Source organism: Tauraco erythrolophus, chromosome 6 (assembly GCF_009769465.1).
Source record: "Tauraco erythrolophus isolate bTauEry1 chromosome 6, bTauEry1.pri, whole genome shotgun sequence".
NCBI lineage: Eukaryota > Metazoa > Chordata > Aves > Musophagiformes > Musophagidae > Tauraco > Tauraco erythrolophus.
This window is the reverse complement of record NC_141470.1, coordinates 30,204,801-30,230,807: the sequence shown is the minus strand read 5'-3', so window position 1 is coordinate 30,230,807 and position 26,007 is coordinate 30,204,801. Positions and strand designations below refer to the sequence as shown.

Here is a 26,007-nt window from a genome sequence, read left to right as displayed (position 1 = left end):
GCAAGGGAGGGGCAGAGGGAAGGGGAACCCCATACATACAAACACCACCTTACAGTGCCCTTTACGCAGGAAGGTAAAACAGCTCAACCATTTTGAAAGCTAAAATCATGACTTGGCTTCACACACCTGAGCAGGTCATCATTTCTTCTCACCTTCCAAGCATACGGACTTGCTGGTAAAGGTAGTTGTGTTTGTTTTGAAGACAGTTCATTTCTAAGGCTTTCTTCTGTTGCTTAGGATCTAAACTAATAGTTACTTGTTAAAGCTTGCAAAATAAGGCTACTGAAAAAGTAAAGAACATGGATTCAGCTTGAACGTCTCAGAAGCAGTTTGTCCTTGTCCCACTCCCAAATATTGCACTGTCAACCTATGGTGGCAAATCACAGGCTGTGTTCGTATCTAATCAAGTTGTACGGTGTAATGCCATACAGACTCCGTCTGGTTCCTTTCTGAGGGAAGAGGTGCTCTGGTACAAGCTCCATGCTTAGTGATCAGCTGCAAGTACAGTCTGAAGATGTGGGCTGGCAGGAGAGGGTTTGCTTTGACGTCCTGTCCTCTGCATCATTCAGGGATGGACACCACTGAGACATGGTACAGAAAATCACAGAATGAAGAGTTTGAATCCATCTTGAGTGAAATGTATCTTCAGCCCAGGTTTATGCTTTGTTGGTCTGACTTTGTTTCTATTCCAAGCTTCTTATAGCTTCCTATAGAATGAATAGTTTTATAGACCATCGTTTCCAGACCTGAGTGGTGATAATGGCTGCCTTTCAGTAATGACCTGTATAGTATGGGAATTCCAAATCTATGTTGGGAAATGACAGGTGGTCAGAAGAGAGGGGTCCCTCTGTGCGTGAGCAGATTCCAAGAGCAGTGTGGGGACTGATGGACTAGCGACCAAGAGAGATGGTTGCCCTTGCTTCATGCCCTTCTTTCCATTTCACTTTTGCTTTAGCTCTCCAGCTTCTCTCCAGTTTAGCTCGTTGCCTGTCCTACCTTATGTCCAGGATCTGCTACAGCCCAATTAGATGAGGCAGGAAAGCCCAGTTTTCTCATTCTTTCCTCTTGCAGAGGCTAACATGTTTTGGCCATGTTTCAGGCTGCCCACCTCTGGAACATGCTAGTGAAGAATAAATAGATCTACTCTTAGCTAATAGTAAGAACATCAGATTATCTTCAACAGTCTTACGTTTTGGATTATGTTAGTCCTATGGTTTATGCATTAGTAGTTTTTCCCTGAAGACGAGCTATCAAACTCTCCAACAGTTGTGACTGGGCAGCAGCAGCTCAGCCTCTTCCTCCCTGTGTATGCAGTAAGGCCACAGCAGTGTAGTGATCCTGGTTCAGCTGCACCAGGCCTGACTCCAACCTTTGTTTGTAACAGACTGTTCTGAGCAGAGCACTGGTGGTCATGACCATGCTTTTGCAGGCCCATTATGACTCTGCTTTCAGTTCTCCTTAGCCATCAGCACCAGTGGGAAGTTGGTGGTGAGGAGTGAAATACTGACTTGTTTGGAAGCCATGGAAAGTTCACTACCTCACCTTTCCTTCCTGCAGACTTTTTAAAAAGTAGCAGGCACAAGGCAGTTCATTTTTTCACATGGAAATGACTATACAATCCCCTAAGATCTCAGTGAGAAGCAGGTAGGATCCCTGCTGTGCCTGTGGTTACTCAGCTTGAGCTACCACTGTTTTCCCCATATGCAGCACTTGCCTCAACTTAATTCACAAATTTAGAAAGGCCAATAGTGATAAAAATAGATAAGCTATTGAAAAGTGAACTGAGAGCACAGTTCTATCACCAAGGCACAGGCAGTCTTGGCTGCAGCTATGCCTACTCCATCCTGCCCAGGATGATCTGAGTGACCAACAGCGGGGTGTGGAAGGGCAACTGTAAAAGAGTAGAGTGAGCATGTAGTGAGTATTTATTTCCTAGACATACTTTGCTGGTTTACAACAGCAGGTAGCTCAGGGATGTAGTGAGCCAGATCCAGTGTCTTGTAACAAGACAGAACATGGAGCTGCACACACCAAATGGGCACTAAAAGAAAGAGCCAGGAATTTTAAAAGAACTTGCGTTAGCAACCTAAATTATATATAAACTCTTAATTCCCTCAAATGGAACTAAATGGTCTTCTGTCAGCACAGGTGCCGTGAACCTCTTTGACTTGTAACAGTTTTAATGTGTGTATCTGATCTCTTAGCTGCTTTTTAAAAACCCTCACAGATGATGAATTTTTAATTAATATTCAGAGGAAATAATGCTAATATTACTCCTGTTGTGATGCCAAGATGCGACATGCTGTCCAAACCATAGTATCTAAAAAGAAAAATAACTGCAATTATGTACATAGTACATCAGTCCTACTATTTAGAGACTGAAACTTACTCTGTTCCTACAATCACCAATTTCATAGTGCACAATTGCTACCATTTCACAATAGAACTTGCTTGAAACTGTTTTTTAAGGAGACAATTTTAGTGCATAATCAATGAATTGAACCCATAGTGTCAAAATTAGGTTACTTTGGCAATTGAAAGCCAAAACTCAATTTTGTTTCCTAGAGGAATGACATGAGCTGGAGATCTGGGCTTAATTCAGTCCTGTAATCCACTTGAAGTCTTCAACACATCCCCCCTGGAGAATCAGCCATTTATAGAGTATTATAAATTGCTCTTCCCGATGGGTGTCTGTCTTTCAACATGTTATCACTTTGTATTTAGATTTGCGTGTACATAGTTTTTGGGGTTTTTTTCTTCTGGGCTCAGCATTAGTATTTTATGTTGCTTTGTACAACCTCACACCTATGTTTTAAAGAGGAGACTGAACAACGAAAGATGAAATAATAATGCAAACTTCAATTCATCCATCTCTGCTTTCTTTTTGCATATGTTGATATTCTTGCTTCTGAATTCTTTGTTATACTTTTTCCCTCCTCAACTTAGATGTTATGTATCTTCATTTTCCCTTTCATGAAACAGAATTTTTTACTACACAGATTTAAGGTGTCCCCCTCATATCAACCCTTTTCCTGACGTAAGTTCTCCACTAATTTGCCAACAGGCAGGTGCACACTAAGAAAACTTTGCAAGTCCACTGAAATAGTTCGGGCTTTTGTAAGCGTAACTTATTCCACCTCCAACACCCTCCCCTGCTACTTACCCTAAAGAGAAGAAAACGCTACCACCAGGAGTACAGTATGGTTTTCCCCGAGGTATTTGCATCTCCACAAGTGTGTCAGCCAGGGACCACGCTTCCTCAGACCCTGGAGCTGCAGAGCTCCATGAGACAGTTTCTCGTGTAGACATGGCCTTGCTCACTCTCCTGGCTGCCTACCCTTTTCCATCTGATGCAGAGACCTTAGGCATGACATGACTAGCATCTTCCCATCTTGTCACATGACTTTTTCCATTTAGTTGTATTGGTTTGGATTTGACCATGGCAGCACTTCTTGCCAACTTACCTTTCTGGGTGACTACTGTACATAAGTAAATTGCATAGAAGCAGGCGTGTCATCTAAAGCTGAACAAGTGTACACTTCTACATCTGCAACACAAAATAAAGTGACACTAGTGGTGGCTATTTGTTTCCCTCTGTGCTAAATACTCTTTGCATACAAGTAAGAAGACACTGTCTCTTGCTGAGAAGTGCTGCCAGTCCCAGAGGGTTGACAGCTCGTTCCCTGCTGTCACACAAAATGCCCTGTGAAACAGCTAACTGCTCTGCATCTGCCAAGTGCCTTTTGATGCATAAATTTTTTATATACTGTAGGCTATGAACTTGAGATTTTTGAGACAGAGCTTACCTCGAAAGAAGCTGTCAAGCTTTGTGTGGATCAGGTTCTAAAACAAATGTAACAAATGGGTTTTGGAACCAAGTTCCAACATTAGCTTCTAGATGTTTTAGAACTCGTTTTGTTTTAGGAAATATTAGATGCTAAAGACTAAAAGCACAAGAAACACTGAAATAAACAGGTTTTTCCCCTTCCCTAAAGAAATTCTTGAAGAAAAGATATTGCTGTCCAGTGACCAAATCACAGTGGATGTTTTTTCCTTCAGTCTCATTTATTTAGTAGCATACACACTTCAGAGTACAAACACTCAACCAATACAGTCAATGTCAAAAGTGACCATGGTCAGCATTGCATTGTAGTGTTCAGAACGGATGCACTGTGTATGATACAGGCCATTTGATCTCAGTACCTTAAGAATAACAAGTAATAACAAGAGCAATACAAAAAAAAAAAAAGCAAGAGCCCTCTGAAATACTTAAGGGTTTGGTCCAACTCCCATTGACATCCTTCCCTATAACAGGAACTGGATCAGATGTTAAGTGAATTTGCCCCCTGTGTAAGATTAAAAGGGATTTAATTTTTACCACTTTCGTTAGCTTTCATCCAAATTCATATCCTTGTGGGGCCCCAACACTCAATTTTTAAACTTAGCTGATGTATTTCTTTGTGCATGTCTTGCTATATTGCACCTTCCTCCAAAGAATCTCACAGCATCTTGCAAGCAGTAACGAAGGACAGCCTCGCACCATTCCTGTCAAGCAGGTACTATTCCCATCTGCAAAACAGGAATGAAACTGAGGCCTAGGACAGTTGCCCAAGGCCAAAAAAACATGTCACTGACAAAGCTGAGGGAGAGAAGTCCTAGTGCTAGATTCACACAGCAATGCAGCAGCTACAGTCGTAAGCATTGCTGCATCTAACTAGTGACTTTAAAGACCTTGATGCCTAAGTCAGAGGTTAGCTGTTCAGCACCAAAGTGCCTCTGGGTCAGCATGTCTTACCATGCTGTGGAAACACACGTGCTCCTGGTGTCTCCAGAGTGAGGCAATACCTCAGTGGAGGCATTAAAGAACTACATTCTGGACTTGTATGTGAACAAGTACCTTGGTTATCATTCATCAGCTCTTCTATGTTACATGCCTGTGCAAAGGCATCATGTTGACCCTCTGGTAAATCAAAGCTTATTCAAGGCAACTTACCCCATAGTGAAAGAAGGCGACGCTGCTTCCTCACACTAGCAAGTGAGCGTACACACTCTGGGCCATCCGCTGTGAATCAAGGTATCTAACTTACCCTGTAGTAGTGCTCATGAGCTCGTAGCCTCCAGCCCCTTAGAGCTCCAGTGTTCAGTTACAGCTCTACACTTGCAGTTTGCTAATGAAAAGCTGCCTCCTTTTCTCCTCTTCTGTAACAGCAGAAGATGATTGTGGCTTCTTCCCTTCTAATCCCATAGCAAGCCAAAGGGCCATTTCAAAACTAACTTGCTAGAACTATTTATTATCTAGAATGAGTTTCCAGACCAGGGTGTGCTATAGTAGAGGATTTCTTTTCTTCCCTTGACCTTTTCAACTACTGCAGAGGAATGGATCATTCGCCATGTTTTCCCTCAAGGCCATGTGCGGCAAACCATCCAGGTGCTAGCAGTAGTTGAAGCTACTGGTACCACATTGCTTCTAGTTCTCCTTTCGAGTGGACAGTCATTCTAAAAGTTTGTCTCAAATTCTCAACTGACATGTGAGCTTTACCCTCTAAATCTCCCCTCTAGAGAATAAGTTATGCTGGTGCAAAAGATTCACATACGTGGTAAAAGAAGAAAGAAATTTAACTCTGAAGATTAACTGGGCAAACCACTAATGAATTCTATCACCTTAACAGTCTCACTTCTAACTTCTCTAATTCATTTTTTTTTTAATTATGGTAAGACTGCTTGCAATTGCAGTCTCATAGAAAAGGTATTGTTATAAAAGTCCTCTCCTGTGAGACCTATTTAATTCCTATTCTCCTGCTGCTAACCAATGGCTTATCCTGTTGGCTGCAGGAAAGGAGGAAGACTTTCTTTTTTTTTAAACTGTATGAAATTCACCACAAATTTGTCATCTCATAGCAGGTCAAAAGTTAGGAGGCACCTGGAATGATAATATCTGTGCTCATTATTAAAGGCTTGTGGTCACTTAAAAAAAAAAGTGTAAAGCCTCTGAAATATCTAAGTGGGAACTTGATTAACATACTAGCATGAAAACAAAACTGAAAGGGACTCTGGGAGGCCACAGAAGTCATCTAAATTTGCAGTGAACTACAAAAATAATTACCAATTTCAAACAACTTCTGTTTTAGGATGAAATGTTTCCATGTGTCATTACTTCCTACAAAATACTCACTCTCATCTAAATGTTAGGTAACAACTGAGCTTGAACTTTTAATACTGCTGTTTTGTTTAGAAGTGATGAAGAAGTCATTAAATCTGACTGATGTCTTAGTACAGTAGTGTGTTATCTAAAGTAATTCCTTTTAGAAGTTATTTTAGGCTCTTCAATTCTAATTACAAATGTCTAGATAGATTTTGTTCCAGATCTGGACTCTACAGTCATTTTTTTTCTTATGATCACAATTATTATTGCAATAGCAGTTTCTCGAAGCATGAACTCACCTTCATATATCCTAAAATTCTCAGAATCTCTCCTGAGCACAGGAAACCAGCAAAAGATGGCAATTTCTGATCAATGCGCACTACTAGCTAAGCACGTTGAAAGGGGATTAACAATCAAATAGTAACATAAGTCTCGTCCTCATTTTGAAAACTGCATCATCACGTTATTAATGTTAAAATCTGGAATGTGAGTGAACATGTGAATACTGATAGTATTTATACTGCTAGTATTTAAAGAACTGTTCAAGTGACTAGAGGCAACCAACAGAGAAGGTATGTGAAGCCATTAGAAGAAATCACTTCAGGCTTTCTTGATTTTAACCTGACCACTGTGAATTTTCTGCGGCCATGCCTGGGCCACAGCAAAAGAAGAATGAACCACAGATGGCCTCGTGATTCCAGACAGGGACTAGAGAATGTCATATATTGACACTCCTTCCCCCAAACTGCCCTGAGTTAACAGTTGATATACCTGGGAGGAAGAAAGCTTGGGAATTCTCTCATCATTAGTGTAATGCTGTGAATGCAGAAACATTACCTTCCTGATCGCTGCGCCAGTCTATACACTTAAGTGACAGCATCGTATTTGGAACAGGAACATGGCCAAGAAGTCACATGCATTAGGAGACAGTCAAACCACGATCTCAAGAGATCACATTGGTTGCTGGCTACTGGCTTTTGTGTGTATGTGCACATGTATAGAGGTTTTATCTTTAAAAATAAACAAGCCTTGAAAAAAACCCTTAGTTCCCCGCTCTGTGTGCGAAAGAGTCATCAGTGATTTCAGAACTGCAGTTCAGCTGCAAGAGGCCAAACTTGCCAAGCTAGGCACTTTCCAACAGCTCATCCAGTCTGAAAGTCAAATGTTTTTGGAGACAATAGGCTGCTATTCTCTCCCTAGGGTATCTGTAATCTCCTGAGAGGCTACACAAAAAGCAAAGGCTGTTCTTGGATAGAAGTGAATCCAGGCTAGGGTAGGGAAGAGGAGGGATGGTCAACAGCAGTTACCGCATCCATCCACTACAAACTGCTGTCTCCCTTTGCTCCAGGTTTCTTGTGATTATCACCCACTTCCACCTTGTGCACATTGTAACACAATGCAGCAGAAGTTGTTAGTCCAGACTATAGTGTACGCATGAGCAAGAAGACTTGAAATTAGGGGAAATGAAAAAAACCAACACTCTTGCTGGTTTCAAAACTACGCAGTACCTTGAATCCCCAAGCACTTGCTCTTGTTCACTAAGAGGTCATCTGGAGTCCCATCTGTTTGCCAGAAACCAGAATCATTCTGGTTTACCATACAGACCTCTTGCCTCATGCGGATGTGATTCCTGAGTATGGAGATCTTCGTTCTCTGAGGACCAGTCTGAAGTTAGGCTGGCACAATACAGACCGATCTGGAGTATTTTAGGTTCATACAGGGACGATGCAAAGTCCTTTTGATCACTAACTGCCAGGTTCTGGATGCAGCTCCCTCTGCGCTGATGACCCAGTAGAGTAGAAAGTTTCAGAGCAGCCCTGCAAGTTTTGTGCCATTCTCAGTTCATCTTTCAGTGATACTTTCCAAGATGCCAATCAAATTGTCCAACCCTAACAAGTACCCATCCTCCCTGTTGCCTTCTTGCCAGGGGATCCTATGATCCAGTGTCTGCCCATCAGGGAGAAGCGTGGTCTTTCCAAAATCGATCAGCCACACATTGGCATTCCCACTGCCATCATGTACAAAAAGTAGTGAACTTCCAACGACCTGGAAGACAGATTGAGATGATGTGGTTAAAAACAACTCTTTAGCTCTCCCCCATCACTTAACACTTCCCACTAAGGTGACCTCTTCACTTGTGACTTGGGCTGCACTTACTCATTGACAATTTATATGCCCCATTTGCATAACCGTATCAATTAGTAAATGGGCATATAGATGGGAAAAGGGACCCAGTAGACAAAGGGAAGAAAGGCAATTCTCCAGCTCACTTGGCAGCAGGTCTCAACTTGAGCAGTTCAGCAAAAGTCAGTGACCATGACCCATGGTTAACAAATATGCTGCTATTGACAAGAGGAAATCAACAAGATAAAATAAAGTGTCTGATTTCAAAATCTGGAGCTGTAAAAAGCAGAACTTACAACGTTAATGATGCCTTCTCCACAGCAAAGCATACAAGGATAACATATAAAGTAGAATTACACAGTGTTTCAACATAAATCCAGTATAACTAATAAAGCCTTCAGTATCAAACTACAATTCAATGCTACTGTACCAAATGCAAGCTTCCACGTTACCATTCCCCTGTAAGATTCCCACTGGAACATACCAAGATTAGAGAAACCACAGGAAACTGGTACTAATAAAACATTCTCTGCAGTGGCCCAGGGCTATAAGTTCTGGGATGTTCTAAAGATGGGGGGATTTATTATTCCTCAACTGGTTTATTCTTCTGCATCGTTGTGATGGAGGTTTTGTGGTATCTGTGTTTTCAACATAAATTAGTTTTCTTCTACTACAAACTCCTTTCTACTAATACAGCAGGCTATTCTGAAGTACATCTGAATGATCAGCAGGTCGAGGGAGGGGATTCTGCCCCTATACTCTGCTCTTGTGAGACCCCACCTGGAATACTGCATTCAGCTCTGGAGTCCTCAACACAAGAAGGACATGGAGCTGCTGGAGCAGGTCCAGAGGAGGGCCATGAAGATGATCCGAGGCTGGAGGACCTCACCTCTGCTATGAAGACAGGCTGAGAGAGTTGGGGCTGTTCAGCCTGGAGAAGAGAAGGCTCCGAGGTGATCTTATTGCAGCCTTCCAGTACCTAAAGAGGGCCTACAGAAAAGCTAGAGAGGGACTTTTTATAAGGGCATGTAGTGATAGGACAAGGGGCAATGGATTTAAACTGAAAGAGGGGAGATTTAGATTAGATGTAAGGAAGAAATTTTTCACTCAGAGGGTGGTGAGGCACTGGAACAGGTTGCCCAGAGAAGCTGTGGATGCCCCATCTCTGGAAGTGTTCAAGGCCAGGCTGGATGAGGCTTTGGGAAACCTGGTGTAGTGGAGGGTTTCCCTGCCCATGGCAGGGGGGCTGGAACTAGATGATGTTTGAGGTCCCTTCCAGCCCTAACTATTCTATGATTCTATGATCAAACAAAGCAGCAATGCACCTCCTCAGCACTACACTCACTGCTCACCTCATGTCGCTTGAAGAAGTCTGAGGATTCAAGAATGATATGGATTTCCTGCAGACGCTTGAGGTATTTTTTCTGGAGGAAGAGGAGAAAACAAAACAACCCATAAACATTTAAGTAAAGAATGAATGAAGATACTCTGTTTACAAGAGTCAATACAATAAAGAGATTATGTTAATTTTAGGCTAGAGGTCTTTCAAAACAACAGGTTCATCATTTGAAAGTCGATCTGCAAATAGACTTCAACAGGCTTTCACAGCGAATAAACAGACTGGGGTTCCTCTGCTGCATGTGTTACACCAAGCATACTTATTTGTCTTGCTTTGTATTCAGTGAGACTTTCTGCATCTTTTTTTTCTTCTGTTTCAATAAAGAGAAAAAAATTCTCAAGCAATTACAAATCTTTCAGTTCTCCACAGTGAAAAGAGAATGAAATGTGTTAGAAAGACAAGCAGTTCTAACCAGGGTGGAGGGGATAATCAAGGTCTAATGCATAAAGCTCTAGTATACATTTTTAATGCTGCCCTGTGTTACCAAGCATAGTGCTCCTGGAGGGCTCTTCTGTCTTCATAATGGCTTCTACACTGCAGCAAAACTCTACGGCATCCTTTGAAGTTCCAAAGACAAGTGACATGTTATGCCATCTACCACATGCCTGCTGTGCTACCCTGCTGTGAAGTAGTGTACCAGGATTGCTCTTTGAGGCGAGTCTCACACATAGGAGCACAGCCAGCCATCAATCTCACTTCCTGCCCCCATGCTCTGGTTTTATCCTCTCCAGACTGAATTCCCAAATCACAAGTTTTCCTGCCAACACAATCCTTGCTTAGACATCATCCCTCTAATGCATCTAACACCCATGGCCTTAAGTTAGCTTGACTGATGTTTTGCTAGCATGAGGAATTTGGGGTGAACTCGTGGCAAGAGCCGACAGAACTGGTCTCAGCCAACTACTTCTCCCAGCCTACCAAGTACCCCTGTCCACTCCATCTGCTGGAAGGGGACTGAAAGTTGAAACCATTTTCTCCCTTGGTAGTTTAATTCATTTTTCTTGTATGAGAGGAAGCACGGCCCTGAAGCAAATTCATGGGGTCAAAGATCAGTGAACCTGAAGAGTTCAGACTCACCAAAATAGTTGTGTTGCCCTCAATGAATTCCACAAAAACTTGTAGAACTTGCTCCTGTGTCTTCGTAGTTTTGAAGTTTGTGTTACATGTTCCATCTGCCTTCTGCACAAAACACACAAAGACAGAGACAGTCTATACTACATGCATATCATTACCCTCATCAGTCAATCCTCTTGAACCATCAGCAGCTCAGCTCTTGCTAACCAGATGAAAGCAAGTAGTTGAACAGGAAGAGGGTAGATAAATCAAGCAAGAAGTGGAGGAGAAAAGATACAAAAGCTGATTGGATATCTTTAAATGGCACTTCATTTCCTGTTGAATGCAGTTAAAAAAAACACATCTCATGATATTACCAGCCTGCAGGAGGGTTTTCTCACATGTCAGTACTAACAGTGCAAAGTTCAATGGGGCAAACCACAGTGACCTCTTCAGTTGCTCTCTCATCCTACTCTTCAGCTTAGTGTAGTCAAACCCTGGCTGGGGGCATAAGGTGACATTTTCAAATCCAATTTTACTAGTACTTTTTGTTTGAGGCTTTTGGTTTTGTTTTTCAATAGGGGAAATCAAAGAATTGCAGTCAAGACTCAGTTCTCAATATACCTTTGCACACTAATGTGGACCCAGAAGTCACAAAATGAAAAGTTAGCTGCAGACAATCACATGGGATCTGCAGTGCCAGCAGTGACACAAATGCTAGCAGCGACAAAGCAGGTGTGTCAATTTGGGCAAAGGACAGTGTGGGCATGCTTGTGTCCAACTGGGTCCTGGAGAAATTCACACTGTTTTTATGTTAGCGGTACAGGGCATTACAGAAGCATCCTGCTACTGAAAAAACAAGCCTTTTTATGTGCTGGTAGTGGGTGGCCAGTTTGTGCTTGTGGAGCTACAAGTAAATAAAAGTGGTGCATGAATTGGAGATATCTGTCAACATAGACTATTCAAATATGCCTTTCTCCAAGAACATCCCTGTTGCTTCAAGAGACACAAATATGAGCTTTTAGGACACGCATGTAAAATACAGCAATTATTGCAGTTGGTAGCCTGTATCCACTAAAAGCCTGCAAGATTATCGAAGTGTATTCCTCTCCATTGTATCAGTCCAATAAAATCCCTAATTTCCATTATAACAGTAAATCAACAGGTCATCAAAATGTGTTCCCTCCTATGTGTTAAAAGTCACTGCACCAAAACTGGGTAATTCAGCTCCAGTTTCAGCAGGTGAAACACTATTTGCTCCACAGCCAACCTTGGCCTCTAGTATATAGATACAAAAAAAATATCTGATAATGCTAAATTTCCAGATTTATCATGCAAGAGAATGAACTGACTGAATGGCAAAGCCATGCAGAACAGCCTCCCACCTACCAGACTTTCTAGCAGCAGAATAAACAGAATTTTATTCCAAAGCTGTGGGCCAGATACAAGTGTGGCATGTCAGTCTGATGAGATGTGCAAGTTATGCAAGAGAAGTTCAGCAGGTAGGCAGTGAAAGTTAGGAGCCATCTGATGTACGACAATTTAGAATTTAGTCCGATGCCTCGTACCTCTTCACTGGAGTAAGGTTGTTTTAAAAATAATTTCTCTCCATGCCCCAAATCCCAGAGCAAAGTCTGAAATAGCTGCTGTGCTTTCCCTCTTTTGTCTGGACAGACTAGTTGCTTGCTTCCCTGTTGTTTAGAAACACTTTTATGATTTTGTTCCTTTGCAGTGGTTGGCAGGAAACATAACTGCTGCCTGTCTTTACCTGCTGTAAAATACATCCAGATTTGAAATGGCACTATCCCTCATATTCTATATCAGGTGCTTGCAACAACTCTGGATGTACCTGATCCCCAGGAGGCACTTGCCTGACTCACTCCTTGAAGTCATACCTTTGTCAGGGCCTCCACATGCATTCCTGCACAGCAGAGCAGTCCGTTTCACAGTGCAGCTAGCGGGCCACTTTCAGCACTCCTCATGAGATGTAACTGACATGGCTAGCTGGAGGGCAGGTTTGGCCACTCCATAAAATAGTGCTACCTATCTTAACCTGTGTGGTCTTGCTCAGATTCCTCTGCAGACTTCCCTTAAAGGGTTCTGGGTTAAGGTCATGACCTAAACAGATTCACAAAGATTTATGTATCACGTCTGACGTGCTCCTGGGAAAATGGCTATCCTTAATCTACAGCTAAAGGAATGGTACCAAAGGAAGAAGTAACTTCCCAATCTGCACAGAGATTCAGTGAGAGTGGGAATCCAGAACTGCTGATTCTCAGCCCCATGCACCTCTGCTCTGCAAAACTATTAGTTTAGTATTGTAGAGACAATGTTTGTGATGCCTGCCCTTCAGACAGCCCCTTCCAGAGAGGAAACTTGCATTCTGAATCTGGCAGGCAAAAGAGACAGTGTCAGGTGCCAGCTGTAAGGAAATTCCACAGTTCGACCTATTTTTGCTACTGGGAAGAGGGACAAATCACATAAATGAACCTGTCTTGATTTCAGAGATATGGAAGCAAGGCAAGGAAAAGAGATGGATCAACCTAAAGAGAAAAGGCACCCCACTGATAAAGGAGGAGTGCATATGGTGAATCAGATCTCATTTATTGGCAGCCACTTCACAGAAGGGCTTCTGTGTTTTAAGTTTCTTTGCTTCCACTTCTTACTCCAGCAGCAACCAGGGAGTAATATTTCTGAATGACCAAACCCAACATATGTGCTCAGCTAACTCCTGGAGTTGCCAGAGTACTTGGGGAAAACAATCCCTTTTCCCCACCAACCACTATCTGGCACCACTGATCCTCACTCAAAATAGGGATCTCTGCAGCACGGCTTCGCTCCTCTGCAAATACACAGAACTGGATGTACAGTTCAGCTACAGTGAAACAGTGCGAGGAGTATGGACTAGCTGTATTGCTTGAACAACTCACTTCCGTCACCATTTCTCCATGTAAAAAAATAAAAGAATGATACCTATGTCCCTCATAACAGCACAGGAAGACAGAGGAAAAGGTAATGTACTGGAGTGCTTTATTAAGCATGTCAGGTGCTTAATAAAAGATTAAGTATTTATGCCTTGTTTTGTACAGTTACAGCATTGTCTCCACAGAAGGAAATATCACGCAGTCCATGTGCCATACTGCTCCTACCCACCTCTGATAATCAGCCAAACCACAAAGAACAAGTCAGGATGTTTTACTGGAGATCCGCTGTGCTCCCTTAGCTCAGTCACTCTCCAAGACCTGACATAAATCTGTAAGACTTCTACACTGACCAACTATCTTTCCAAGACCTTCCAAAAGGTCTTGAAATAATCTGGGTTTCTGTTTCCATTACACAGAGCATCCAAAGACCTAAGTGGTTTAGGAATAAAACAGGTACCTTGATAACATCATTAGACGGCTAAAGGGTAAGACAGGAAGTGTCTTGGCTGGACGGGAGCCAGATGATCTACTACCCAGACAGCTCCATGCACGAGGATGCCTGTGTCTAACAGCCAGGAGTGGGCGGCACAGTGTACAAGGGGCCAGCACAGCATGAGCTGGAAGCCCTAGTTCCTGTACCAGAGCAGCAGAATCTGTGAATGAGGAAGGGAGAAGACAACATAGGGAAGCAGAGAAGAAAGGGGTGTTTAAAGAGTCTCTGCTTGTCAGCGTCACTCTTTTAACCCTTTCTTCTTCCCATGTGCTTGAACTACGAAATAAAAGCAAAACTGACCCAGGTTATAATTTAAAATGTCCTAACATACAAAAATTATATATATATGCTCTGGGAACGCCCTGAAACCGTACAAGGTAACCCATGTTAACTTCTTCACAGCTGTCCTGTCATGGGCTTCAGGTAACAAGTACCCATCCAGGGCGCAGGTGGGTTTGGGCAGCCCTCACCATGCTCTGTGCTGGTACAGGTACACCACTATCTAAACCCTAGCAAACCAGTTTAAGGCTAGCTGTGCCGGGCCTATGTAAGCAGAAAGCTCACTTCTGGATTGCACCAAGTGTCAACATTCAAGTAACTAAGTCAGGTGGCTGATATTCTGAGAGTAGGGTCCTAATGGGTTTCTGAGTAGGTATCTGACATTGCCATGGGACACAACAAAGAATTAATGGGTAGGAAAGAAAATTCGTTCTTCTGTGGCTGTAAGGTAGTATCCTAGGAATGGTATAGGGGCACAAACTTCTCCATTAAGAACAGCAGATGGACTTTGTTGATGGAGAAATTTTATTCTTGGTTGTTTTGGCTTCATTCCAGCTCCATCTATACCAGATATTGTCATGTACTTAAAAGAAAAAGGGGTTTCACTGATCCCAAGAATACCTAAGCTAATGCTTTTAACATGCCTTGCAAATAAACGTAAGTGAAACAAAAACATTTTACTGAAATTCACTTGGATTAAGTATGTATAGTTACTGGATGAAAAAAAGTAATTGCATGAGACAGTTATTTCTTCAGTTCTGAATTCTTCCTTATAACAGTCTCATTTTCATTCTATCTACACTGTGTACCTGCTTGAGTCCTTCCTGCAGTGTCTCTGTGGTTAAACTAAGTATGGCTGATGTGCATTAGATGCTTAACTTCACTGACACTACTCTGTTATAATTACAACGGATGCTTTAAAACCACAATACACTGAACTCTGGTTTCAATCAGTGCATTTTCACATAATCCTTTGGAAAACCTGGCTACTGATGTGCACTAGCTTTTTGATTAATCAACAAATCAAACAAAGTTTGGTCTCCAAGAACATGCAGAATTGAAACTATTACCTTAATCCCTTCAATCCTGAAGCCCAGGTTGGCACTAGAGCTGATGGTTTCCCTCCACTGCATATATCGGGGTTTGGTGACAGCATGCTGGGCATTCTCTTCAGCCGTGGGAGCCAGAGGATCCACTTCAATCATTTTCTTGTACATGTCCTTACGCAGCTTTGGTTTCTCACGAGCCTTAGTCAACTCTTCCTCCAGATACGTCCTGCAAAAACATCACATCCCAACAAAACTGTAATTACTCTCCAAATACTTCTTTTTACAACTTATAAACTGGCCTCAAGAAACATCAACCAGGAAAGCAAGTGTTATCATGACCGCAGCTTTGCATATGGGCAAACTAACGAACACAGACTAATGACTGCAGAGGCACGTTTAGTGAAACAGTCGCAGGAATTGGGAATTGTGTCATTCACTTCCTGTTCTAACCATACCTTCACTTACTGTTACATGTTATTGCTATGTCCTGCTTACAGAATGGGAGAAATCTAAATTCCTACCGTGCCATGCAATAGAGCTGTATTTTCAGAGGACAGTTAGGAGAGATCAGTTACAATGAAATCAAAAGCAAATAGGGCTGCTGAAGTCTTACTCTTTCCTCTCTCCTCAAAAAAAACTAACATCAGTCATGTCTGATTTTTTTTTAGACCTCAGAAAGCAATTAAGGTTTTACTTAATGCATCAGACAGTAAGAGACAGAATCACTCTTCATATAGTAAAAATTAAAGAGTAAAGTAGATTATCTGAGCAGTTCTAAACCAGGAGAGGTAACTAAGAATAGGAAGGTGAAGGGTGACAAACCTTCCACACTTTGCTATTATCACTCAACCCACTGATCTGGTAACCATTAGAAAGGCACTATCCACGTTCTCTACATCCTACTGGACTACTACACCTTGTCTCTCTCCACAGAGCTTGCACTTTGTTAGGCACCCAGAGTGTACACTCTTCTTCACAGTGTAATAAACCAAGCTGGTGTTAAGGAGATGCTGTCACTCATTACCAAAACGTCACCCACTTTGAATAAAATATGTACTGCTGCAAATCCTTCTCCTCTTTCTTCTGGGCATACCAGTGCTACACATTTCTACTCTAATTTTGATGACAATTCATTCAAGACTGCGTCTATTTGAAAAGGCTTATCTGCACTCCTGTAAGTCGAATAACTCATTTATGACAATGACTCTTCAGCATCTGAGCTGGCACCCAAAAAGACTATGACAGTTCATACCTCTCTATACTGTTACTCCAGGCTCTCAACAGATTCCTTATCTATTTGTTATGCACAGATAACATTTCTGAGGTTTTCCTCAATCACAGACAAGAAAAGGAAAAGAAATTGAGAATCTGGAGAACAAGGTGAGAGCATCGTGGAGATTCAGAGTAGGAAAAACACAGGTCACTCCTGAGCAGATAGTCAACTCTTTTCTTTACAGAAAAGATCAATACCACTGAACACTCATTCAAGCGCTGGAAATGGGCTTTCACACTACTGTTCAGTCATTCACATCTGGAGATGGGAATTTTACTTGTTGTGAGGTTTTTTGAATCACTGCATACACAAAGATTAAATGAACTGGCAGTGAATGATTTATGTAATTTTTTTTCCACATATTATCAGGCCACTGCAGAGAAACGAAACTTGGTCTTAAATCACCCCTGAAAATTTCTTGATGTGGATAGTTTTTGAGGGTATAGATCAGTTAAGTTTCCAGAATCCATGTACAATCAGGCAACAATGGGACATTCTCTCCTCAGGTTGTCCAAGGCAATTGCCAAACCAACAATAGGTTGTCTGGACTGAATCCAAAGACTCCAAAAATGTTACCAAACTCCTCCAGACAGAGCATGACCACATCCTCCCTCTCCTCCCCCACTTCCTTCAAATGTGTTTGGGTTAGAAAGCACTTTCTCTTTCATGTACCCTACCTGATCCCCATCTTGCAGTCCATCACACAAGGCCCTTCAAAATCAGTAAGCAAGTCATCCAGCTGAATGTAGCTCTCGCCATCTCTCTCCACCACACCGTGGAAGCAAGGGACACAGGAGCGTAGCGGGTCTTTCATCAATCGCTCAAAACATTCCTTTTCATTCTCTGAGAAGCGTTTGAGAATCTTCCCGCTATCAGCTGCCTTGAAACTCCCTAAAAAAGAAAATCAAACACATGCTGACAAGACTGACACACAAAAAAGAAAAACACCTTCCCCCACCACTCCAGTGTCATCTACCTCAGCCTCATGACACCAGTTAAAGATTTCCCCTGAACAGAAAAGATAACATGCTTTTTGTAAAAAAGTTGGCAGTGAAAGTCCATTTGGATACATTCCGATGTCAGAATTTATAGCTTTAAGGAGTTCAGCTGCTCCAGGCCATCAGGATTTTTTCCACACTAAACTCTTTGTTAGGATATTAAACACTACCATACTTATTAAAATGCACAGGAAGAAGCCACAAGCCAGAATTCATTAATCCACCGACAGCCTATTTTAACACTGCATAACACTGCCAGTGGTGGCTTTGTCCTTAATCCTCACGCAGGGTACACCTGCCGAGTGTGTACTCACCAAGGCAGGACAGTCAATCCGTGGTCATTAAACAGCCAAGACCAGGCCAGAAGCCAAGCACCGCCCTTTCTACACACACACCTTGTGACTGCGCACGCGTGTACCTCCAGGTACTGCCTCTTCTCCTGAGCCCTGCTAATCTGCAGGTTTGTTTGGTTTTGTTTTTTTTGGCTTTTTTTTTTTTTTTTTTTTTTTTTTTTTACAACCTGAGTGATATCCAGTACAAATGACAGTCTGCACAGGCCAAGACTGGCAGTAATTAGACTCCAGCTGTCTGGAGTCTCCTGTCCAGACACTCTCCTGTCCTGCAACTTGCCAATAACGTCTGAGGAAAGTACACGTTTCATTCAGAGGTACCCTTTTTAATCTACATGACATAAAACAGGTGCCAAGTAGGAGCCTCATTAATCCCAGGGCTAACGCTCAACTTTTATCGCAACAGGATCCTTCAGTCATTGCAAACTCGTTCTTCTCTGACAAATCCTAGAACTGGCACTGTCACAGCACAAAGGCGAGAGTGGTGACGGCTCAGGAGGTTTTAGTTTAAAAGAACCTGTCATATCAGAGAATAACAGCAGCAAAAAAGAGGGACTAAATGCGACTGCAGAAAACTATCTAAAGCAAACTGCAACAGTATCTTTCCTCGTCAGCTTCTAGTAACCTCTTAACCCTCCTCTTCCACCTTACTACCCAAGCCTCCAGAAGGGTTATGATTACACAACCAGCTCATCACTCCACACAGATCGAGCCAAATCCATAAAAGCTGTGATAAAAACCACACTAAGACTTGGTCACCTCAGCAGCACTCAGCGTGATACTAGTCAGCCCCACCAACACCACTGCGCAAAACGCAGCTACTCCATTTCTAGGACTAAATAAGTTTCTCTGCACAGCTTTGAAGCGCATCATGTTAGTGCATTAGCATATAAAGAGGTGGTTCACGTACTGCATTAAAGCACGAGGCAGCGTAGGTGCCTGCCCACATGTGTACTAATAAACCCCGCACTAATGCTTTAGGGACAAGGGCTGCATAGGAATTAAATGAAGCACAAGAGAAGCAAACCTACTTCCTTGCTTATCTCATTGTTCAGGTATATCACTCCCCGTTCCCTATCCCTGCCACAACTGAAAGACAGACGTTCTAGTTCACAGATTTAGGTGATGTTGCCTGCTTCCTTTTAACTTAAAGGAAGGAAATAAAGAAACACTGAAACAGTGTTTTCCTTGCTGCTGCCATCCCCTCTCCAGAGACAAACACATTGAAGATATCCATCTCACCTGTATGCCCAGCCAGCTGCACCCATGAGTAGCGTTTCTTGAAAGGGCTGATGACTGGTAAGTTAACCATGGTTTTAATTGTATGCCATGCCTTTTTCTGGAATACAAAGAAAAGAAATATTAAGTTGGGCACAAGCTGAAATCCTGACATGCCACAAACCTACCACATAGCTTCATGCACATTGAATCGTTCCTCACTAATTTGTAAGTGCTCAAAAGTGGAACCACAAAACAGACACTATGATCATTGTTGGAAAAACATGCACATAAAACCAAGAATTGACAAATACTTCCAATATAATACCCTACTATCCACAAGAAAGCTGCCTCCAAGAAATTAAAAAAAAAAAAGTCATACTGCACGTCACTGGCCTGTTCTTAGCCACCCCTGACCCTCTCTGCGTCTGAGTCATGCAGTATGCGGAGAGCAGATGCTGAACAAACACTTACGTACATTTAAGTTTCTATGAGACATGAACACGAGCTGTTTGTCACTGTCAGCAGTACTTCCTTTCCCAGAGAACTTCAGCAACACCTTGTGATTAACGGCTTTCTCCGAGTCAGCAGGTGAGTCTTACTGTGACAGATGCCTAGAAAACGTATCTCTAGTTGGACACGGAAGTTGCCCAGGTCCCTTAGCACCCATTGATAATGTGCTGTTGAACCTACTCCTCCAGGTCACAGATTTTCCTGCTTCCTCCCCTCTTTCCCAATCTTGTTACTTTTTAACAAAGCTGGGCATTGCTCTGGCCACCTTAGGCTGCGGCACAGCACAGCTGCGTGGATATGGCTGCAGGCCAACAGGGAAACAGAACAGCTGCTCACACGCAGCAGCTGAGTGCCCTCTTGCAAAAGGCAGAAAAGGAGGCGGGAAGGCAGAAAGTGAAAAAGTCTCAAGCTCTGGTGGGAGAGAACCACAGCTTACTGGTGTTCTTATTACACTGAGGGATCCCAAAGTGCTTTACAAACTAGGATAGCAGGCTCATTTCTTCTGTCACTAGAACAAATATCCTGCTGGAGAAAAAAAATGAAGCTGCACAATATTTGTGCATGACAATATAGCACTGAGGGTTTTTTGCTGAGCTCAAGTATAGTTGGGAATTAGTCTGCATTTACAGAAGTGCTTATCAATGGCCTAACTGGGAATCACCAAAATCAATGGGAGGCATTGATTTCACCAAAAACAAGTTTAGGTCACTGCTCAACACCTGGAAAATCCACTGTCAAAACAACCATGTCATCTCAAGCAGGAATATTGATCTGATGATTTAGGTGCTTAGGATACCTGATTTTTATTGTCTTCTACGCTATACTGATACAGAAGTGAAAAATACTAAAAGGGAAATTGCAGGCAACGATATACAGGCAAAATGTAGCTCTCCAAATCACACACTGACCTGGCCATCCTTCTCCAAACTTGTTCACTTATACCGCATTTCTTGCAAGGCATCCTCTAGCAACGTTGGTCACCATGTGGGGGCAAAACCCTGTAGCTATCTTAGAACACATCAAGAGGATATGTGAACTTGCAGATGCAAGTGATCTTTCTTTTAAGGATTTGTCTTCAAAAGAAAGTTTTAAGTTACGCTGGAAATTGAACTGACATAACAATATAATCACCATATAAGCATACTTATTCTGAGATAAGATTGCTTCTTCCTATTTAACTTATTTTGGTTTTGAACACAGTTCAATCTGAAATGAAGTCACACTCAGTCTGATATAAGTGTCCCATGCAGCAGTAATACTTTTGAAAACATGGTGTGGCAGTGAGAGGAAACATCCAAAGAAAGTCTTGGATGTTTGAGAATCATGAAGACCCAATTGCACTTACTGCAACTCCACAGATGTTACTTGCACTAGCTAAAATCCAGTTTCATAAATAACCTTCTGCAGGTTTAAATGACCTTTTCATAGTCTATATTTTTTTGATTTCATAGTCTATATTATTGGCCTTAACTCGTTCCAAACTGAAACCTTGCAGCGCTAAACAGCAACTTGGCTCTATCACACAGCTAGCTGTTGTTCAGCGAGGATGAGTGAGACTCTTGTACACCACTTACAGATGTCCATAGCCTCCTTCTGGCGGAAAGTGAAATGTAAATATTGTTACTCAAGTAGCAAAGATAAATTACTTTTGTGTAGTCTATTTGCCAGATTTAATTGATAGCAGAAGCCCTTCAGCCTACTCTGCTGTTTCTACTCCAGAGGGACACAGCCCCAAGTTATTTAAAGAACAGTTGAAAGTAAACATCGTGCCGAATTAAAATGACCCCTTTGAATGTAACTCCTGCCAAAGATTTAGTTTTTGAAGATTCTAGGCCCATTTTCAGGGTAACATTGCTTCCTTCCCCTATCCCTTAATCAGAAGTCAGTATTGTTCCACAACTCTCCCATAAGGTCCTATATTCATCATAATATCCCACTCCTAACAAACTGCACCCTGTCTCCCATGACTTGTCATACTGCTACATCCAGAAGTGAGGAGAAGCTCAGATTTTCAAGGAATGCACATCAACTGTCAATGCAGCACCACACTCCGATGGCTTTCCTGCCTCCTCCCTCCCACCTAACCCTAAGAAGCAGAAGCTTTTATTTGTACTGTGGGTGTGAAGGAGAGACAATAGGCCAAATTCAGCCCCAGCTCAAGTGGACTTTGGCTGCTTAGGTTACAGCTGCCTTGGATAAGTATGTTTAAGCTACTCATCCAATAAGCAGACACTGACAATTTTTATTATATTTTTTCACTATTTTAAATAATCTCTTCACAAACCTTTTTCCCTCCCTCAAGACAGGAAAAGCATGAGGCTCAAGCTAGGAGGGAAAGGATCTCTTCCAGATCCATCCTCTGAGGACTGCTGCCATTGGCAGGGGTTCAGCAGTTGCACTTTCCTCTACTGCAACTTCCAGTCTCCCAGCTCACTCAACCCAGGATGCAAATTGCCAGGATGCACACAGGGCTGCATGCTGTTGCAGCAGTGGTGTGAGTGGGAAGATGAAAACTTTGTGTGCCTGCTGTGGGAGGAATCTTTCTCACTTCTATTTCTAAAGCAACACTTCTTCCTCTTTGTTAGCAATGGTATTATGTGCTTTTCAAATTACTGCTTTATGCTGCAATGGCAAAGAGGACCACTACCACTGCCCATCTGTATTTACAGTCCATATCTCTCTCAGTCCCTGTTTCTTCTAGATTCCTGCTCATTTTTCCTTGATCTTTTGCTCTGCTTGGGTTTTTCCAAGCCTTCATTTCTTCTAGATTCCCAATCAGTGTATGCTATTCACATATATTCAGGGAAAATTCAGATATCTCTGTATCAGGACTGCCTGAAACAAATGCCCTTGACATCACTGATGCTGTTTTATATGCCTTTTGATAACACTATGCTCAAGAGTTTTCCAAGAAGAAGCCATTCCAAAAGGACCAAGAGGCAAACATGAGAAACATTAACATATTTAGATTCAGCATATGTTCCTCAATGTGAACTGTAATTACCACAGTATACATCACTCCCTAAGCAATAAAAGGTGTGGGATGCCGAAGAGGGGAAAAGATAGTTTCATGCCAATGGGGCAGCCTGTGTGACTGGCTATGCCACTGGAACTGTGTCTGTGGTAGCAAAGGAACAACAATTCAGGGGAAAAGAATGGGAGAACCAATTCCCACAATGCAGCCACAATGCATGGAAAGTACTGTGGCTTGGTATCTGACATTGATCTGTGCTACCTGCATTACTCTTCTGAATTTGAAGCACAGCACTGAAGAGAAGCACACATCCATGCAGCAGATGTGGCAGACTTCCTCTGCATTAGCACTGGCATATGCAGAAAAGGTGCTGGCCAGATGAGGTATTCCCAATCTGTTTACTCCTGGATACAAGTAGCTGTTGCCATCATGCCTATCCCATAAAGAAAGAGCAAAGATGAGCAGCAACAGAGAGCCACTGGTTCCTGTGAGCACAGCTTTCTCCAGGCCCTTTCTCATGATGGGAGCACAAATTCATACATTACTAGTATACAGCAGCATAGCCACAATGATCCTGCCCAAATACACCAGCAGGACTTCGCTGAGCAAAACCCACTAAACTCACTGGGAGGTGTTTCATCCATTTTAAGGGGTTTTAGCTCAGGCTTCACTGTCCACAAGAATTAGGCCACAGGAACTAACCAGGTTTCCTGAAACCCTCCCACCATTTCAAGACAAGGGCTACGACATCCTAATAGCCAAGCTCACTGAACAGATTAGTGCAGACTCCCTGAATTAGGTGGGGTTTTTTGGTTGTTGTTGTTTTACAGTCAGTATAGAACAACAGAAATCTCTCTCTGAGCATATGCTGAATTCCTCAGAGACAGGTGAGCCACTCTGACTCCTAAGGGCAACAGAGGATAGGGACCTGAACCTTCCACTGCTGTTCTGTGGGAAAATAAATTACATCTCTCCCTTATTTAAAGGTAAAATGAAAACAAAGATCTCAGCTCTATGAACACCTTGAACACATGTGACTACCCTCAGGCAAGCACTGACAAACAGGTAACATACACAGGAATGTGCAGAACTGAGTCCTAAGTGAAGCAATTACAATAATTAAAACCACCAATCACATATAAACTAGTAAGTATTGGGGAGGAGGGAATAAGAAAAACTTTTCCTCAGAAAAAAAATCCATCAGTTTTAATAATCCTAGCATGTTACTTGAAACTATAGGGAGTTAAAGGACAAAAGTACACTGAAATGTAACATGAATCAACAAGGCTCAAAAAAAGTTAATTTTTCCATCAGCAGCAGAGTAGAGAAGTAGTTTCTTGCTTAAGCTGGTAAATTCTGGAAAACTCATGGAAATTTCATGGAAAATTTGCGACACCATAGTAAACAATGACCCTTGAATCCTTTTTCCAGGAAAATTTCAGCAGTTGCTTTATTCACAATCCTGTTGTCTTTTTTTTTGTGCACTAGTACAAAGCCTACACAAGTCTACAAAGAGCTATTATGACAGCAAGAAACAAAAGGATAGCGAGAAATTTCTTTGTAAGCTCCCCCCCCCCAAAGGCTTTAAGAAAGAGTACTTAATTGCCAGTCATCATAATCTACTGTTCTCTTAAAGTCTTTACATCATTTAGGCGAAATTCTGACACTCTGGAAGACGGGGGCTGAAATCTGATCTGTAATGCTGGTTGCCACTGCCTACTCAGTGTCTCACTAACTCCTAGAAGGAACAAGGTTCCCCACAGGGACTTGCAAGGAGTACAGAAAACTGTAACTATCAAAAAAGTTACTACATGTGTTTCGAAACAATTCTGCAAGAGCTGTGTGCCCAAAACGCGAAAGCACCGAGCAACACCTTGCCTGGCAATCTCAGCCAGCGCAGTGCAAACGAGCAAGCATGAGCGGAGGTGATGGGTGTTGGCTTCTTTCGGGGCACAGTAACCGTAACAATAGTGACTGGAAAAGTGACGCCTGGGAATCCATCAGACCAATAGCTGGAACTGCTTCCTACGAGCGGGCCCTAAGCTGACGCTACGCATTACTAAGCCGGGTATCAGTTATGACTTATCCATGCACAGTGTTAGTCATTCTCCAGTGGCTCACCTTTCTACTATGGTGTTTGGGTTGGTTTTTTCCTCCCCCCTTCTCTTCCTCCTTCCTTCCTGGGTCACACACTAGCACCCATAGTACTCTGAGTGATACAACAAATCCTCACGAGGTCTGTAAGATTATTCACAGAGCTGTCGTAAGCATCAGTGTAAGCAGGTGGTAGAGTCTAGTTCTGCAAATAGCCCCCTGTTAATATTTGTTCCTTCTAAACTCTGTGTATGTTTAACAGTTTTATTATTGTTTCAGTTCTACTTTTTATAGTATGTACATTTACTTAACTCAATAAAATGTTTTTAAAACCCTATGAGTTAATTTTATCTATGAAATCCTTGATTGTTTTATTTAACTTAGTTTATTAAAACTGAAACAGCTTGAAAGCTAGTTTGTTTTCTTAATTCTTTATGCCATTTTACTCAATTATTTAATTCAGTTTTGAACACAAAATTAATATATTCAGATTTGTTGTCTATTTTCAGTATGGTTTGTCACTTTATTTGAATTGGCTTTGACCTGATATATTGGATCTGCCCAGACAAAGAACTTAAATGGAGGTCCAAAGCTACTAACCATACTATTTTAATGAACTAAGCCTAGCCTGAAAAAAACTTTGCTTTCATCTGTCTCAATGCAGCCACTACCTGCTGTTACCATAAAAAGCTTCCGTAAGAAATCATTTTGAGCAGATCACAACTGTGACAATTACTAGCCTGATTTAATTACCCTGTATTTAGATATGCTTCTCTATCTGCGTAAGTACTATAATCAGAACTTAACAAAAAAAAAAAAAATCACAAACACTTTAACAAAGAACCTACTGCTTTGTCAAAATCACAATATGCTACCAAGACAAGTTGTTATCAGTGCAATTCCCACCAAACCAATGAGTTTTCCACGGGCACAGTTTCATAGCAAGCCAGCTTCAAAGGTTATTAGAGATTTCATTTTTTCAAGGCAGTGCAGCTCTGGGACAGCCAAGCATATGGTTTCATCTCATGCAGAGATCTGGGGATTTGAGTGATGTTATATAAGGAAAAAAAAATTAAAAGATAGTAAGAGTTGCTGAGCAACACAGTATCTTTCCAGTTATAGTC

The 26,007-nt window shown here is 42.0% G+C and overlaps 1 protein-coding gene across 2 annotated transcripts in view; it reads right to left on the bottom strand.

Annotated features, from left to right (window-relative positions):
* Positions 1-4,027: 4,027 nt before the first annotated feature.
* Positions 4,028-26,007, bottom strand: part of ITPKA (inositol-trisphosphate 3-kinase A) — a 40,245-nt gene continuing 18,265 nt past the window's right edge. For both annotated transcript variants that reach the window (XM_086613507.1, XM_009982917.2), the window contains 6 exons: positions 19,327-19,423; positions 17,414-17,627; positions 15,485-15,689; positions 10,743-10,844; positions 9,619-9,690; positions 4,028-8,188 (listed from right to left, as the gene is read on the bottom strand). In XM_086613507.1, the coding sequence (XP_086469633.1) occupies positions 7,985-8,188; positions 9,619-9,690; positions 10,743-10,844; positions 15,485-15,689; positions 17,414-17,627; positions 19,327-19,423 (894 nt within the window). In that variant the 3' untranslated portion in view covers positions 4,028-7,984. The remainder of the gene's footprint in view (positions 8,189-9,618; positions 9,691-10,742; positions 10,845-15,484; positions 15,690-17,413; positions 17,628-19,326; positions 19,424-26,007) is intronic.